The sequence below is a fragment of the Linepithema humile genome, chromosome 2 (genome assembly GCF_040581485.1).
Source record: "Linepithema humile isolate Giens D197 chromosome 2, Lhum_UNIL_v1.0, whole genome shotgun sequence".
Taxonomy (NCBI): Eukaryota; Metazoa; Arthropoda; class Insecta; order Hymenoptera; family Formicidae; genus Linepithema; species Linepithema humile.
In genome coordinates, this window is record NC_090129.1 from 26,776,374 (window position 1) to 26,792,639 (window position 16,266).

Here is a 16,266-nt window from a genome sequence, read left to right on the forward strand (position 1 = left end):
GCATTGTCGTGAAAAATTCTTTATGCGATAGTGTACACTGTATGTCTTTAAACGTTCTAGGCACCTACACATCAGCTGAGCATGTTTCTTCGGGTTTGACTAGGCGGCCGCGAAGAATTCGCTGCGGACTTGTCTTTGGTCGCGACTCGCGAGGAATTACCAAGTCCTTTGGAGACACGTCGGAGAAATTCGGTTGCGGAAATCTGAATCTGAACGAACAGCTCACGTCGTAGGAATTGTCGTCTGTCTCGTCAGTGGGTAAGTTCTCAAATATGCTACGTCTGCATTTTGTTACAATGCCGAGTTCTATTTCATGAAAATTGACGAGTCGACAGACGACGAATGACAGGGATTAAATTTGTTCGTTTTATCGACACTTTCAATTCTTACTTTCTTTTCTTTTCTTTTCTTTTCTTTTTTTCAATGGATATGTATATAAAGAAGGTTTCTCCTTTGCGTGCGCGCGCGCGCGCGCGCGCGTGTGTGTGTGTGTGTGTGTGTGTGTGTGTGTGTGTAGGATGCCTATTATGCTTTTTATAATCCAAACGTTCTCAAGATATACGCGATTCATAAGATTAACACACTAACACTCATATAGTCGGCGTGAAACCTTAAGATTGTATAAAAAATTCGAAAAATATTTCTTCTCGAACCAAATGGTAAAGTGCTGTGACTTTTGAGTTTTCAACATTATCTTTTTATTAATAATTACTAAACAGTTTTATCAATCAGTAATTGCTCAGCGCAAATATTTTTTAATGGTATAGTCATTAAACGTGAAATTATTGATTACAATTAATTAAAGAGCAAAAATTATGTACAAATGATACTATTTAATCATAATTCGCATGAGCTTAGTATCGTCTTACTATTAGATGCACGCGGGAACCGTTATCGCGATTTCCTTTCAATCGCACTTTGATCCATTCATTCAAGTAGCTTCGTTCTACCTAAGCGTCAGAAGCGCAAGAAGGTTGCACGCATCTCTCAGTCATTCGTGGTTGTCGGCACAAGCGTGTGCATTCGATATTGCAATTATGGTGCCTTTGAGTTACGAAGAGCGTACGCGCTGCCAGTAATCTAATCATATAAATCGCGATCAAATCGAATTAATTAGCTTCGTCGATTAATTGAAGGCATCTATAGTTTGATCGACCGATCGCAGCGTCGGTGAGTTCAGAGACGCATTGACGATGAGAAGCGCGGCTGCTGAGACGCTGTTCGTCGCGTCGCGATCGATTGCAAGACGGTAGCATAATTCAGTCAATTCGTCACGTAAAAGCGGTTTGATGATCAGTAGTACCGTAGTAGTAAGATTATCGCTGCGGCTTTTAAGACCAAAAAGTCTTCGACTTACGATCTTTGCGTTATCATCAAATCGCGCGATACAAGATCGTTCAAGATCATTATGGGAGTCTATTTACACGTGCGTTATATCCAAGTCCCCGATTAATGTGCGTGCCAATGATTCAAATCTTCATAAATCTTTATTACAAATGTAACTGTAACGGTAAATTACAGCTTCGAAGCTTCAGTAAATTATATTTTCTTTTTATTTCGTCAGTCCTCGCTTTTCGTTTTTTCGACACCATGATCTAAAAACTCTCAGGGTACACGAAATCGATAAGTAATATTGATCTCCGACGAAACGATTCTCCTTCGAATCCGAAAGCCGGCATAATTGCATGCACGCAGCCGTTTCGTGTAACTCGATGCATCGCGTGGGCGATACGACCGCGATGTACCGGACCGATGCTTGAATCGGAGAGGAGAAAGATAGGAGGGCGGGAAAACGTATTTTCGATTTTCCAATAAATCTCATCTTGAGCTTATGCGCGCGTATAACCGCGCATTTCATTTGCTAAAGCAATTTTATAATAACGCTTGAAAACGATCATTGCCCGGGGATGGGCTCTTTCTCTCACTCTTGTGTATTGCCCCTACCAAGAGATAATGTGTATAAGTAGAGCGGCTTTAAGCCGGAGCATTACCGTTCAAGATGAAATAACAGTGATTACGCTACTCGGGCGGTATAAACTCTCGCGGCGCCTATCACGATCGAATAGCGAGAAGTAAAAGGCATTGTCGGACGCGGACATTGTACCTCCAAATATATTCGATTGCCGATTAAATTACCGATATAAAAATCACAATTTCATGTGTCTCGAATATGTATTTGTTTAAGGAAATGTCAGTCTAGTTGAGACGAACGAAGAAAATGATGAAATGAGACTGAAAATTGTCTTTCTTCATAAGTTTGTCATTTTTAACTTATATTTAGCAAGTTTTTAATGCACGAAAATAGAGGAAGGACGATATTTTAATGTTATAATTTGACCATTAATTTATTTGTTAATGGTCTACAAACATGTTTTCTTATTTTCTAAATTTCTAAATTTGTTTCGAATAGTGACAGTTTCCGTTATAGCGTGTACAAGTAGACTCTTATTTCAATTTTTGATCTTTGGTAATCGAGTTTTATCTCTTTTCGTTATCGTGTCTCGATCGGCCGAGAGCTTCAGTAACTCATTACACGACAGAATCTTGGTCGCATTTATGCATAAGTGGATAGTAGCTGACATCCACTAAAGGATATTGATTCCCGTACTTTAATACGTATGCATAAAGTACGAGGAAGCCGTCTGGCACGCAAATCTCAAATGAGCGTAATAAACATTACGCGTATCCAGTATGCCAGGTTAATACGAAACAATTTATCAAAATGGTATTTTTCCTATGGAAAACATAACTCGTCTGATAGACCTTATGAATTACAGGTAGAAACCTATTCGCTATTGCTAATCTCCTTATGTTTCACTTGCCGCGTGAATTCTAATAAATGTTCATTCATGCCTGTTCATTCAAAATAAATCGTTTTCTATCTCGCTGTAGCTTATACGTAATATACCATGATACAACACATGATGCACACAAGTATACGTATCTGCATTAAATGTTGCAATTTTTACTATGGGAGTGACTTGCGGATTTTTTGCAATGTATCAATCATGTCATTAATATTAAAAGAAATTGCGAGTTTCTTTGAAAAATCTGAAAATAATTGATACTTCTAATACAAAAAAATTTTCATTTATTTGTCAAATCTTAACAATTTATATGCTACATTTAACCAATAAGAAACATATCTCATTCTGTTTAAGAAAATACACACTTTAGTCTCTTTATTCTACAAATTTTCATTATTTTATAACTAACTTTTGAAAGACTAGATATAGTAGCCTTTTATAGCCAATCAAGCGCAGATAAAACGCGGGTCGTAACGACGTCAATTTTTTTATCTGCATACATGGCGTGCTAATTTGTTAATGGGACATCCTGGTTCTGACACATATCGAGCGATTTTTTTAATCAGTTTTTAGCTGATTACGTGCTATTATTAGAAGAACCTTCGCAAGAATGATCGTCACTCGGGTCAGTGTACGATATTATCGGAGCGCGCTAAAAAATTTGCTATTGAGAGTGGATAGTTTGTATTTCGGCGAAACACGCGTCTCACCGCGTTTTCTTGAGATTTACGTATTATGAATTCACTTGATCATATTCAGCGGCAGAGAGCACAAATATGTGTTTAATGTGTAACAAATGCGCACTTGTTGAATGTATGTCGATGTCATTCGTGTGCAATTTAGCTCTTAAATGCGCTGATTGTTTGCGACAAAATAATTAAATTCATACAATGTAGCTGATAGAGAGAGAAACGCACAGTGGCATAGAATCGTAGAATATTAGACATATGCCAAAAAAAGATAAAAAATGGATAAATAGCTATTAATTGTTTACTTGTATCTTTTTCCCACAATTATATCGTTCACTACGAATTTTTCTTTTGATTAATCTTTCTTATATATTTATTGTCAAGACATCAAAATCTTCACAATATTTTGAATCTAATATAATCGGAATTGACACTTTACTGCTTTTTAATTTTTTATTTTATGTAGAGGCATACGTATGACACGCGTATTCTTACAAGCTTCTCGCTGCGTGCGTTTCACGAATCTGCAACATCTTGTTTCAAAGATAAACATCGTAACATATTGTTGAAAAAACGTATCGCCTACAAAACAAGAGAAATGGTACATAATGTAAACATTTTAAATGATAATCCGCAGATACGGCGATTCCGTGATTCATTTAGTTAGTCTTGTTTACATAAAACAGATTCAGTCAAATCTTTTTTATTTAAAGTTCTAACTTGTAGCTTGTAATCTTGATACTGTCAATATATGCATAACCATCTCTGCGTCATTGAGACTGCGTCTGTTCTACAGGATGTTGCAAATCTTGATTGTTTAAATTTATTGTTCAATCATTTTCACTTATGATGGGAAAAGAACTGCAACAATTCTAAAACAATTTGCAAGTTTAAACAAGTTAATTTTTAAATAAAACGTACGATACCTCTTTTACGAATTTATTATTCTATTAATTGTGCGTTAGCAATTTTACAACGCACAATTTATTAGTTATTAGTTATTGTAATAAACTTATAAACTCTAACAAGAGAGAGAGAGAGAGAGAGAGAGAGAGAGAGAGAGAGAGAGAGAGAGAGAGAGAGAGAGAGAGAGAGAGAGAGAGAGAGAGAGAGAGAGAGAGAGAGAGAGAGAGAGAGAGAGAGAGAGAATTAGATGATATTTAAATGTCTAGAATATGAATAATAATTATTGCAAATATGGAACGGAGTTGCAAAATTGATCAGAAGAATCGTGTATTAACTTTCGCGTGATTTTGTAACGTTCGATACAATGTACGCTAGTGTAGTGCAGTTCCTGACGTGAAGAAAGTGAAGAGCAATGCTTCGCTACAAGGTCTCAGCCGGACCGATTGCACACAACAACTACTCATCTCAATTGGACGATTATGAGCTCATAAATTCATTTTGAGATCAAGTCGAATAAACACCACGAGAGTGTTCGCTGCAGCCTCTCCCCCTCCCTCCCTCCCACCCCCATTCCTGCATTGCGCCTTCATCCACGTTTTTACGTCTATAAATGCGAACTCGCGTGGACCCAGACTTTTACACATATACACATATCAGGCTAATGTTAAAATTTCAATATCGATTTATCGTCGCTCCCTGGCGCACCTTGTAAGCTCGCGATACAATTAACAAGCAACAATCGCCGCGTCGAATTTCCGGTCGTCCCTTTTTTCGTTCCCGTTGATCGACGAGGCGCATTCGATTTAACAATACGAGCAAGTATTTAGTGATATGCGCGTAAAAATTAGCGTTATATTAATTGCATTCATTTATGAAGAGAATAAACATATCTTTTTATATTTTTATTTTTAAAATAAAAATATATTCTTATTTTGTAAAATATCATATATAAGCTCATATAAGATTATTAATTGATATATTCTATTTTCAACATATTTACTTGCAAATATAGTTTCTTTCATTTAAAATGGTTATAACTTTTCAAATTTATGCTATGAACGTCGCGAGCTGTAGATTCAGATTCAGTCTGATTTCATTGATTATCTTCTTTTACGATGAAGCGCGATACGCGCATTTTTGTCGGCAAGATCTAAGAAACTTCACAAACGTGTTTTACCTTCGTGTGAGGTCTATTCAGTTCTGTTCTTTTTGGGGAGGGAACTTTCTGTTTCCATGAGCCAATCTAGATGATCGGTACGTTAATCCATGCTTTCCAAGTAATCACCTGCGCAGAAAATCATCAGTTAATGAAGATTCTTGTTTTCTTCTTCTTTTTTTATGAGCGTATGATCTTTGTACAGATTTGCGAAAATAGCCGCGAAATGACTTACAAGAAAAAAGAAAGAAAAAACCGATAAAAATGAGTTCAGGGTTAATTGGGTATCGCAGTATTACGCAACAAGTAATTAAGTGACACTTATTTGAAATTAAAACATATGAAATAGATATTTGCACAATCCTGGTGTACGTCTCGGAACTTATGTTCCGATTGATTTGCCATTCGAGTGGTCGGACATTTGTTCCTCGAGCACACACATCGTCCTCGAGAGATCCGTTTTCTCTCGAATAAATCAAATCTCTTGAATGTTATTGCGTTTCTTCCGGTCTCCCGCATTTGAAATCTCACATTTCCTGGACCGCCTCATCCTCCTGTCGAGAATTTACTCAACGACATGTACATCTATATAATAACATCAAATGTATAAGCAGATGAAACGCGTTTCTCTTCGTTTTTTATATGTTTATTTGGTCAATTTTATTTTTAAAATTATACACATTTTATATCCATATTTTCATTATATTCATCACTGCTTTCTAATTTTTTGAAAAGTCACGAAAAGAAAAAGGAAACATTCGTTAAAACGAATCATCCAACGCAATAACGGTTGTGACAATTCACTCGTACAATGCAAAATACACTTTGAAAAAATCGCAAAGATCAAACATTTCGTATGGCCTGTTGTCGGTGCGTTATAACGCTGCGATCGGATCAGATCATACCTATGTACAACGTGTATTATAATCTCGAGGAAGAGCTGTTAGCCGATAAATTCTTCATCTAGGTGGAACCACTTACAAAAGGGAACACCTTTTCGTGATTGCATGCTTACGGCATGTGAAATAGTGTCCAAATTACAGGTCACGGTGTATAATTCGACGAAGCGTTGAGCAGGATCGCGTATCGCCAAAAAAAGGAAAGATTCGGCGCGATCCGAGAACAAGCACATTCATTTTTTTCTCCGTAGATACGCGAAATCGCGATTTTTTAGCGACTCGAATCACTTCGACAATCGCGTTACTAACAAGATTAAGGGGGGGAGACCAGCAATAAATCAATTAATCGTCCGATAATTCCTTTTTGGTTTACTAAACTGTAAACGGCAATGCAAACGGTCAATAATATGGAGAATTCACAATTGAAATGGCCAAGTTAAATATTTCAATAAAAGGAAGATGAAATGTGCACATAATTCGATTTGTTAGTGCCGATTAACGTAACAAGGTTATTTTATTTCATAAAACGATCTTGCTACATTTACATAGCTTGTCGTACATTGCTCAAAGCGATAGTAGGAGCGAGATTCGTTTAACGGTATCTAATTTCTGCATTAATTGAACAAGAGTTACAAATTAATTAAACATTCCGTTGTTCCGAGCAATTAACTTAATTGCCTCACTCGATCACAATTTAATCATGTAGATTGATTTGTGTGTGTAAATTACCATATTGCGTTAAAAGGCGGTAATCAATTAGCAATTAATCAGCGATTGCATTTCAATCTCGCTCAGTGTTTAGCCGAATCATTATATGGGAATATCGCGCAATCTAAACGTGTGTAACACTTTCGAAAAATTATAATAACAAGTTTGCTTGGCAAATATTGGCAGCATAGTACAAACGATCGTGGATTTCTCTCAAGGAGGTTAATGATAGTCCCGAGAAGTCAGTTTTTCTCCAAGTTTCACTGCTTGCTCGCTCGAAGAACCAAGTGGTTCTGTGACATTGTGGTTTCAATTTTCCGCGTGTCGACTAGCCCGTCGCCCGTATTCCATACGGAAATTAAGAGTTGATTCTTTCGATTGTGCTCGACACGAAAGTATATTTCCAAACAAATATTAATCAATCTTGAAGTAGCTTTCGCTTCTATTAAAATTAAGATTAATCTGCAAATTACTAAAGTTAATTTATATTAGTGAGTTGTCAAATTGACACGGAATGAGATTAGAAAGTGTTTTCATTATTTTCGCACTCGATCGAGTGCATAGAGAGAACAATTATTTGGAATTTGTAGAATAAAAAATATTGCGCATTACTCGATATTTAATAAACATTCGAAAACAGTGTGTCAAATTCTGTTTCCGTAGAGTTAAAATTAATTTATCGTTATATCGCGAATTATCGTTTGTACGTGCGCGTTTAACATGTAGATAAATGTTGACGGAGGTTGAGATGAGAAGTACAATTCTGAAAGATGATATGATATAATCAGTTAAGAGGCTATTGGACCAACATACGGGCTGCAATCTGAGCCTAGAAAACAATGAACCCTCGTGAGATGCTTCTTGTTTGTTTTGTCACCTAAAATCTCTTCTTTGAGCTTCTTTGGTATCACTTCAGTTCCAAACAGGCATTTATCTCCAAAGATTCAATTCCACTTACTGACTTTCAGTTTTTCTTTTCACCGTTATTTTACTCAATTCTTCTTAGCAATTATTTTAGGTTTATATTGTTTCTGATTATTTATTACTTTCCAGCTTTTATGTTTTATTCACACTTTTAGAACCTGATAATGTCATCGTTTTAATTTTTCTTATCACACATAAAGATACAAATTCTTCCTTTGATTATACTTTTGATTGTCTTATTGAATATCTTTTATAATTTTGTTTATTTTAATTTTCGAATTTGATATTTGGAAATTTAACTGACAATAAGCACACTTCGCATTAATGCACGAGCATCAAAATTGAAAGCCACTGTGTTATAATAGATAAATCGCGAAAGCACTTATCGCCGATCAGCCGGCAGTCTATTTCTGAAGGTGAAAATCTCTCCTTAGCGTCGTGTGTTGCTTTATCACCGTGAAACCGCAACTATGCGAACGGCTTCGCGGATCACAATGCTTTATAATTAATAAATCACGACGTGACTGAACTTTTATCGGGTATCCCGACCACCACGAAGGACGATTATGGATGTCGCACTTCACAATGGCATTCGACAGGTAATCGTCATGACTGGTTTTTTGTTAGCACAGGCCCAGCCGAGATGCATTCACATAATGGCGCAAATTCGACGGTGCCTGGTAAAATCATGGAAAATAGGGATTCGCGATTACGATCTGTTTACACATCATCTCTTTTATACCTATATATACATACCTATTTTCTTTTGATTTTTTATACAATGTAAATTTCACAGATGACATATTTCAATTAAAAAATGATATGAGTTTTATTCTTTTGCTTATGTTTATGTTTGGTTTCTTTATTTATTTTATCTTTTGTTTGTCTTCAATTCTTAACAGGACTAATTATATATTAAGAGTTCTACATTACATTAATTGCATTGGTTTGCAAGCTATAATCTTGGAGGTTTTAAATTTACTATAAAACGTAGTAGCTGCAATCTGTTACGCGGTGAATAAAAATATTTAATTGTTTCGAGAATGCAGACTGCGTACTACTTTACTGGTTGGATTATGCTGTCCGACCGAAAATAAATAAATGCTTAAAGTGCTCCTTAAATTATCGTGGATCGTGTGTTTGTTCAGTGCTGTTGCTCTTAAGTCGGGAAATGTAACACTGAATTGAATCATTAAGGAGAGATCATTGCAAAAATTATCACTGAATATTTTCAATCTCAACATTTCCTTTCCTTTATTGTATTTTCCTAATTTTGCGATAAGCTTTTCTACTCTTACATATGTCAATTTTATAATCTATAATTCACAGCATTGTTATTTCTACATTGATTGTTTGTAATATATGATTTGTATTATGATTTTTTTAAATATCTTTTTCCTTGCAAGAAAAAAAGTTGACTTTTTATGAAATTAAATAAGACTTTATAAACTTTGAATATTGCAAGCGAAAAAAAGCTATGCCCATCACAGCGGATGATACTTGTTTGATTGCTAGTGGGTTAATTACCAGACTTAATCGCTTAATGTAATTGGTTCTGCATTGTATTGTATCGCATAGCTCGAATGCTATAAGATACTTCCAGTCCTCGCGGCTCCGTCGCGATTCGTCTCGGCATTTTACGCGCGATCCGTTGCGTTAGTAAAGAAGAAGGAAAAAAAAAAAAAAGTAAACTCGGCGATTCGCAACGCGCAACTCGTAGAGGAAAGCGAGAAAAAGGGCGAACTGAAAGATGAAGAGAAAGAGAAGACGTGGCGTTATATTCTCGCAACACTACGACATCGCACGACGATAAACGATAAAGAAAAAGCCACAACTTTAATCTTGTAGGTAGAATTTTATTGTTGCGTTCGTACCACAATTACAGTTCGTTGAACTACAAGCGAAGGGCGCTGCCAGAAAGGAAAAGGGGCACGTCGGGATTTCCGTCGGTCTATTTAACGCGTAGATAACGCCATTTTAAACAATGCTTCCGATTATCTAGATGAGATTTAGCGGTAAAATGAGCACGATAATGCTGATAACATAGTCAACACGTGCATCTGCTTTGTGTAGAAATCGTTTGCATACGTTCCGATTGTCCGCGCGTGAAAGGTTTCATCTTGAATGGTCCCTCTGATATTTCTTGAGAAAAAAATGCGAGAAATTGCAGCACGATTGTATATCGTAAGTGTATCTAGAAAAATATGAATTCTATAGACAGAACATAATAACATTATTATGAATGTTGTAATACTGCTTTTAAAAGAAATGCTTCCCAAAGTAATTCACAAATATGAGATATAATTATGAAATTATCTCACTACACACACACACACACACATATTATATAATTTATTCCATAATATCAATTTCAAAATAAAATAGATATTTTGTATAAAATTTCACATAGTATTTTATTATATAAAACAGTTTATGCATTCATCAACTGATTAAAAATATAATTAAGATTTTTCTTTAACCGACTAATAAAATCAAATTTTTTTGTCATCAATTTCGCCTGAATAAAAATGGAAAACATTTGAAAAAAGTATTCGCGAAATGCTATTGTTCATTGATCGTAAATATATGATATATGAATCTCGAATCTCGAACCTGAAGAGAGAAGCGCAAAGGGATGCGAGCGCGGCGCGGAATCTCTTCCTTCTTCTTCCTTCTCTCTCGTGCGGTCCACCACCACACCACCCTACGGACCTATATATTTCCCGGAGGGTCTCCCACTTTCGCCACTATCATTCCTGTCGCGGCGGTGCTCGTGGGTGCTCGCGTGCGCGCCTCATACGTCTGGCCGTTCTTTCTGCAGAGTATACGCGGAGGCCGGAAGCTACGGTTTGATCACGCGTAAACGTTTCCGCGTCTCCTTCGTGTATTCAACCTTTCGCATCGTACACCCCCTCGTCAAGTACGACACACAGTGGTGCTGTTCTTTTTCTTTTCTTTTGTCACGTTTCCCTTTAAAGGGATTTTACAATACTATAGAATTGTTGTGGTTGCGTGTATCTTTGGATTTCAAATCAAGACCGACAACCCCTTTCGTACGCGGGGCTGTGTGAGGGTTTTTGTATAGGATATGTGTGCCACGTGGTCCGAACTAAAAGACCCACCTGCTGCTGCTTCTATTAAGTGGGATTAAGTGAACAGGCACGACGGTGAGTGACGAGGGAATAATACGAGAAACGCTGCTCTGAAATTGAAAAGTACTATTTAGCCTGATTTGATGATTTCTTGTACTTTGTACTCCACACACACACACACACACACACACATTTATACTTTGAATCTGATCGAACAAATTTATTATTTCTTTATTTCTTATGGTACAATCTGAAGAGAATTGTAAATCTTAAGAGAATTGTAAGGTTAAAATATAGGCAATAAATTCGGAGAGATGTACGAAAGTACGATTGTATTTTGCTGAAATTATCATTACTGACATTGGTGAAAAACGTGAAGAGTGTCGTTTCTTTGTGAAATAATTGTTAACCGTGAACAATATTAAGAAACGAGATGTGTCCAGGAAATTATTTTCTCAATCAATATTTTATATGAAAAGAAAAGATTTTATTCGATACACGACATAATGCACGCGCGTTAATCTTGCGTATGCAATCTTGAACCTATGACGCGTTTAAAGATTGTTTGATGGGCAAAGAGTCGAAAGTACCAAATATGTCGGCGGAAAGACAACGACGTGTACACGAAAGAGTAGGGCTAGAACGTATTTATCATCGATTTTTCCGCTAAAATTTATCATAGGGCTTTGCTTTTATCCGTACGCACGAAACGCGCGCTCGCATTCTCCGCAGCTGTTCATACAATTGATCGCACAGGCTGTCTCACGACGAAAAAATCGTGGTAGAGATACATAGTTTCTTATACTAGCCGAATAGTAATTTAATATTAGCACTAATATAACACTAAATTACGACTTTACAATTTTTCGCACAATTAATTTCTTCACGGGTGTTCGCGAAATGTGCACATAATTCGCAATTTGTCTGCAATGTCGTTAAAATAGAATCGAGAGTATCGAAAGTACTCAAGAAATGTAAAATTGTTCAAATTACTTCATCAGCATAACTAATTTCAGATTTATAAGCACCATGGCTTCAAAAACTTGATAGCTCTTTATTGTATGTACATACTTAAAAAATGCACTTGAATATTGTCGCATATAAAAGAACGCGATATCGACGCAAATATTCCGCATTAGGTCGCATTAAGTTGTCTTCTCTATTTAATATGGCAATCTATCGGTACTCTCATGCGAGCATTCTCGTACCGTTGGATATGTAGAAAGTTATCAGAATTATTCTAAATATGGATACACTATTCATACTATGTTGCAATCTTGACAGTGACGCAATTTCCGCAAATTAATAAGTGTTATCTATTTTTCTACCACAATTTGATCATAAATAGTTATCACACACGCTTAACTTACTTCTCTCTCAAAAATAATTATATTTTCACTATTGGCGTGTTGTATAGCCTTGAAAGGAATTCTTGAGGCAAATCTAACAAGCTCCAGCTTGGCGACGAACGGCCATTAAAGCTTGGTCGCGACGCTTGGTTGAGAAAAAAAGCGAAGAATTTAGCCTTCTGGAAGTTTAAGGCGACCAGTCGGCCTAACAGCACTCCTTCCTCTCGTCTCTTCCGCACACCGCCTCCCGCCTCTTTATGAAACACCATGATTTGTAGCGTGGCGCCTTTCTTATGCTCTCTATGTTCTGATAATGAGCTTTATCCTTTTTCTCTACTCTGTACACAGGATGGCCTGAGCCTCGGAGCAAATCTTCCATGGACCGTTTACGAAACTCAGAGGATGACTCGCCACCGCCGTGCATCTTCCTGGGATTTCCGCTTCGACGATGTCACCGGCGGTCCGACGTGATCAGGATGAATTTCGGGTAAGTAATAATGCTGTTATTTGTTTTAGAATTTATGTATTTGTGAAAACTTGTGCATTCTTGCGTACATAAAAATTCTGACACTTTAAACATGATTGATACATCGAATATACTGGAAAACATCTTTACGGTCAAAACAAGAGAAAAAAAAAACAAAATTAAATTTTTCGAAAGTAAAACTATTTAAATTATGTCAAGACTACAGACTCATGCCGAGAACATCCTGTGTGGCATCGAACTCTACGTTTTAATAATACACAGGCTTGAGATACCGCTCGAAAACGAGCTTTCTGCGTGCAAAATATGAAGCGCGCTCGCGGAAGATACATCGAGAGTAACTCGCTGCACGCGAGTGAGTTACGATATAATTAGGCGCCGGTATGCAAAACGGGAGAGATACGTGACGTTGAAACACTCAGATGGCATTGATGGATTTGTAAGAAGTGTCGAGGTTGACGATTGGAAACGAGGCATTGCAATGGTTATCTCTTAAATATGTAAATTTCTACGACATTAAAACAAAATTGAGCCGCGATACATTTTACAATTGAGGATTAACTTCTAAGTGCCTATTCTTGCGCGAAATTCGATAACTTGTCATCTTAAGGAGAAAATATTCTCCTATTCCTCGGCGTAACTGCGTTGCAAGTACGTGCGATAGTTTATTTTATAATACAGAGACACCTCGTAATAATTTTCTCGTTGTGTACACATTACGCGCGCGAATCCAGAGAACGGGACATCAATCCTCGCCTTCATTATTTTCGATGCTCCGGGCAAAGATGATGCTCCCTTGTTATCGACTGTCTTCTTTTATGCCCCGCACATGCCAATGCCGGTGCATAATTACCGGTTTTCGATCAGGGGAGTGCATCGCCGCGTTTCCGTATCTCCCGAAAAAAACGCGCAATTTTATTTCTCCTGTTTACGTCGACTCTGTGCCATTTTTCATTTGATTCTTTTCCGAAAGCATGCTTCAGCATGAAATTTGTTTCTCGTGCCCGAGTCTTTATTTTTGCATCATTTGTTGCATTAAGATTTTCTATAAACTGTGTAAGGTTTAAAAATAAAGATTTTAGAGGTACAATTTTGCTTTCTGAAATAATATGGATTTTGTTGGAAAAGTTAAGAAAATATTTGTTATAATCGTTATATATGTGCACGGAGAAAATTTTATATCAAAAATTACTATGTACGGCATTACATACCTAATTACCTAACCTAACCGCGGACCATGAAGCCGCGGATCGAAAATTTTTACTATGTTTCACATGTAAAAAACATGATAAAAATTTTTATAATTTTTTCATGGTCCGCGGCTACTACCGTACATAGTAATTTTTGATATAAAATTTTCTCCGTGTGTTAAATCTCAGATTTATAGTTTAGGTTGAATTTGCGTTTGTAGTACTTACAATAGATGGAGATTGTAGAATTTTTAAATTAATATATTTCAATTTATATTTGACAAACGTTTTTCTTATTGCTCATTTTACTACACAACATTCTTCTTTGCAAATTTTTAAATTTAATTACAGATTTTTTATTTATTTATTCATTTATTTAATTTGTTATAGAGAATATTTAGCAATTGTTAAAGCTGATTATTTTTTTATGCAGTCTATCTTCATGTCTCAAAGATGAATGAATATCTTTCTCCATTTCCTTATATATTATAGAGTGAATTTCTATGTACAATATGCATCCGCTTGAAACAAGTGCTAATTACTCCTATTTTAATTATAACGGAGTAACTACAGCATAAAAATTTTCGCGGCAAAGTTATTAAATTCCCGCTTTAAGCCAGTAGAAGCGGAGACAAAGCGTAGAAATGCGAAAAATTAGCTGTGCCGTATTGCGGTTATCTGCTGTCCTGTGCGCGAGTGTTTCGTTCTACAGAGATAAAAGCACTTATTTTTTTTAAGTAGAATAAATATATGATAGTTTATAATATTGCAATTATAAAGAGATGGTAATGCAATATCCTGCTTTCAGTTTTGCGAAATAAACTCTGTGAAACTATTTCGAATTCGATTATTATGATCGATGAAATTATTTAAATTGTCAATAGCAAATCGTGACGATTCATAAATTATATGACCCGAATTGTCATCATCATTATTACAAAATCACTACACATACACGAGCAATTATTACCGCAATTCGGCAACGCTGACAACACTAAAAGTACAGTAAGTTAAAACTAAGTATTTTTAATATGAATTCGTTTCTGAAGATTATTCGGAACTGTGAGGGTGCTCTCGCGGTTACCTGACGAATGCGTTCTTGCTACGCTGCGATAAATAAAATCATCCGGAGTGACGGCGCGATTCAAAAATTCGTACGCTGCTTGTCGACGCTGTGATGTCCGTGAAGGTACAATAACTCGTGTATCACCCACTGCAACGTTAATTCCTTGGCGGCGAGGGATTGAATCCTTTCGGAAAAAAAGAAGCGACGCGAACAATAAGCAATCTGTAGCAAGTTCGTGTGGTAATTGTGTTGAGTCTGGACGCGCGCATACGATTACTACACATAGCTCTTCCACGGTAACATGCGGTATACATTATGCACGCGCGCGCGCTATGTGGTCGATTACCGAGAGACGGGAACGCAAGGCGTCCCAGAATCAACGCATTTACCTCAATCGTAAATTTTTGCTTTCTTGAATAGATTTTATAGAAATTTGCAAATAAATTGGATTATATAATTAATTCAATAAAATATCATTAAAATAATTATAATTATTATTATTTCAATAAATCAATTCGCGATTTTTTTTTCTTTCTGTTTTTTTTTAGAAAAGAAGTATTTTTCAGAATGTTATTTCCGAATCACCGTATATAGTTTATTCGCAGAAGCGACCATGAGCAAATGCACAAAAACGCATATGTAACGACTTTCCATATATATGAGCTTCTGTTATGTATTGTGGTATCGGGTCTGACGATTGTCGAGCGATAACCTGAAACGAACGAGGGCAGACGGCTATTTGCGTTTCCGAGGTGCGAATTCAAAACGAAGGTGGAGAAACCGAGACAAGGCGACGCGATTAATATCGAATATTTACGACGCGTTACGCTCGCATGGAGGAGCAAGAGCTTAATCGGGCAGCAACCGTACGAACAAACACGTAAACGTTATGTGTGCGCATTACGTCCATTAACTGTGCCTCGAAAACGAACGTGTCAGAAATCTGAAGAGCAGTCGGCACGCCAAGCTGCGACGTGCGAACGTCTTTTGATCTTT

General features: G+C 36.6%; 1 protein-coding gene across 7 annotated transcripts in view; it reads left to right on the forward strand.

Moving 5' to 3' along the window:
• The window catches only part of LOC105667866 (thrombospondin type-1 domain-containing protein 4-like), a 59,672-nt gene that overhangs the window by 4,548 nt on the left and 38,858 nt on the right, over window positions 1-16,266 (forward strand). For 3 of the 7 annotated variants that reach the window (XM_067348900.1, XM_067348905.1, XM_012359958.2), the window contains 2 exons: window positions 61-258; window positions 12,879-13,017. In XM_067348900.1, coding sequence (XP_067205001.1) covers window positions 12,908-13,017 — 110 coding nt within the window. In that variant the 5' untranslated portion in view covers window positions 61-258; window positions 12,879-12,907. Of the gene's footprint in view, window positions 1-60; window positions 259-10,817; window positions 11,257-12,878; window positions 13,018-16,266 lie in introns of those variants that run through there. The other 4 variants (XM_067348901.1, XM_067348906.1, XM_067348902.1 and 1 more) reach the window with 2 other exon arrangements.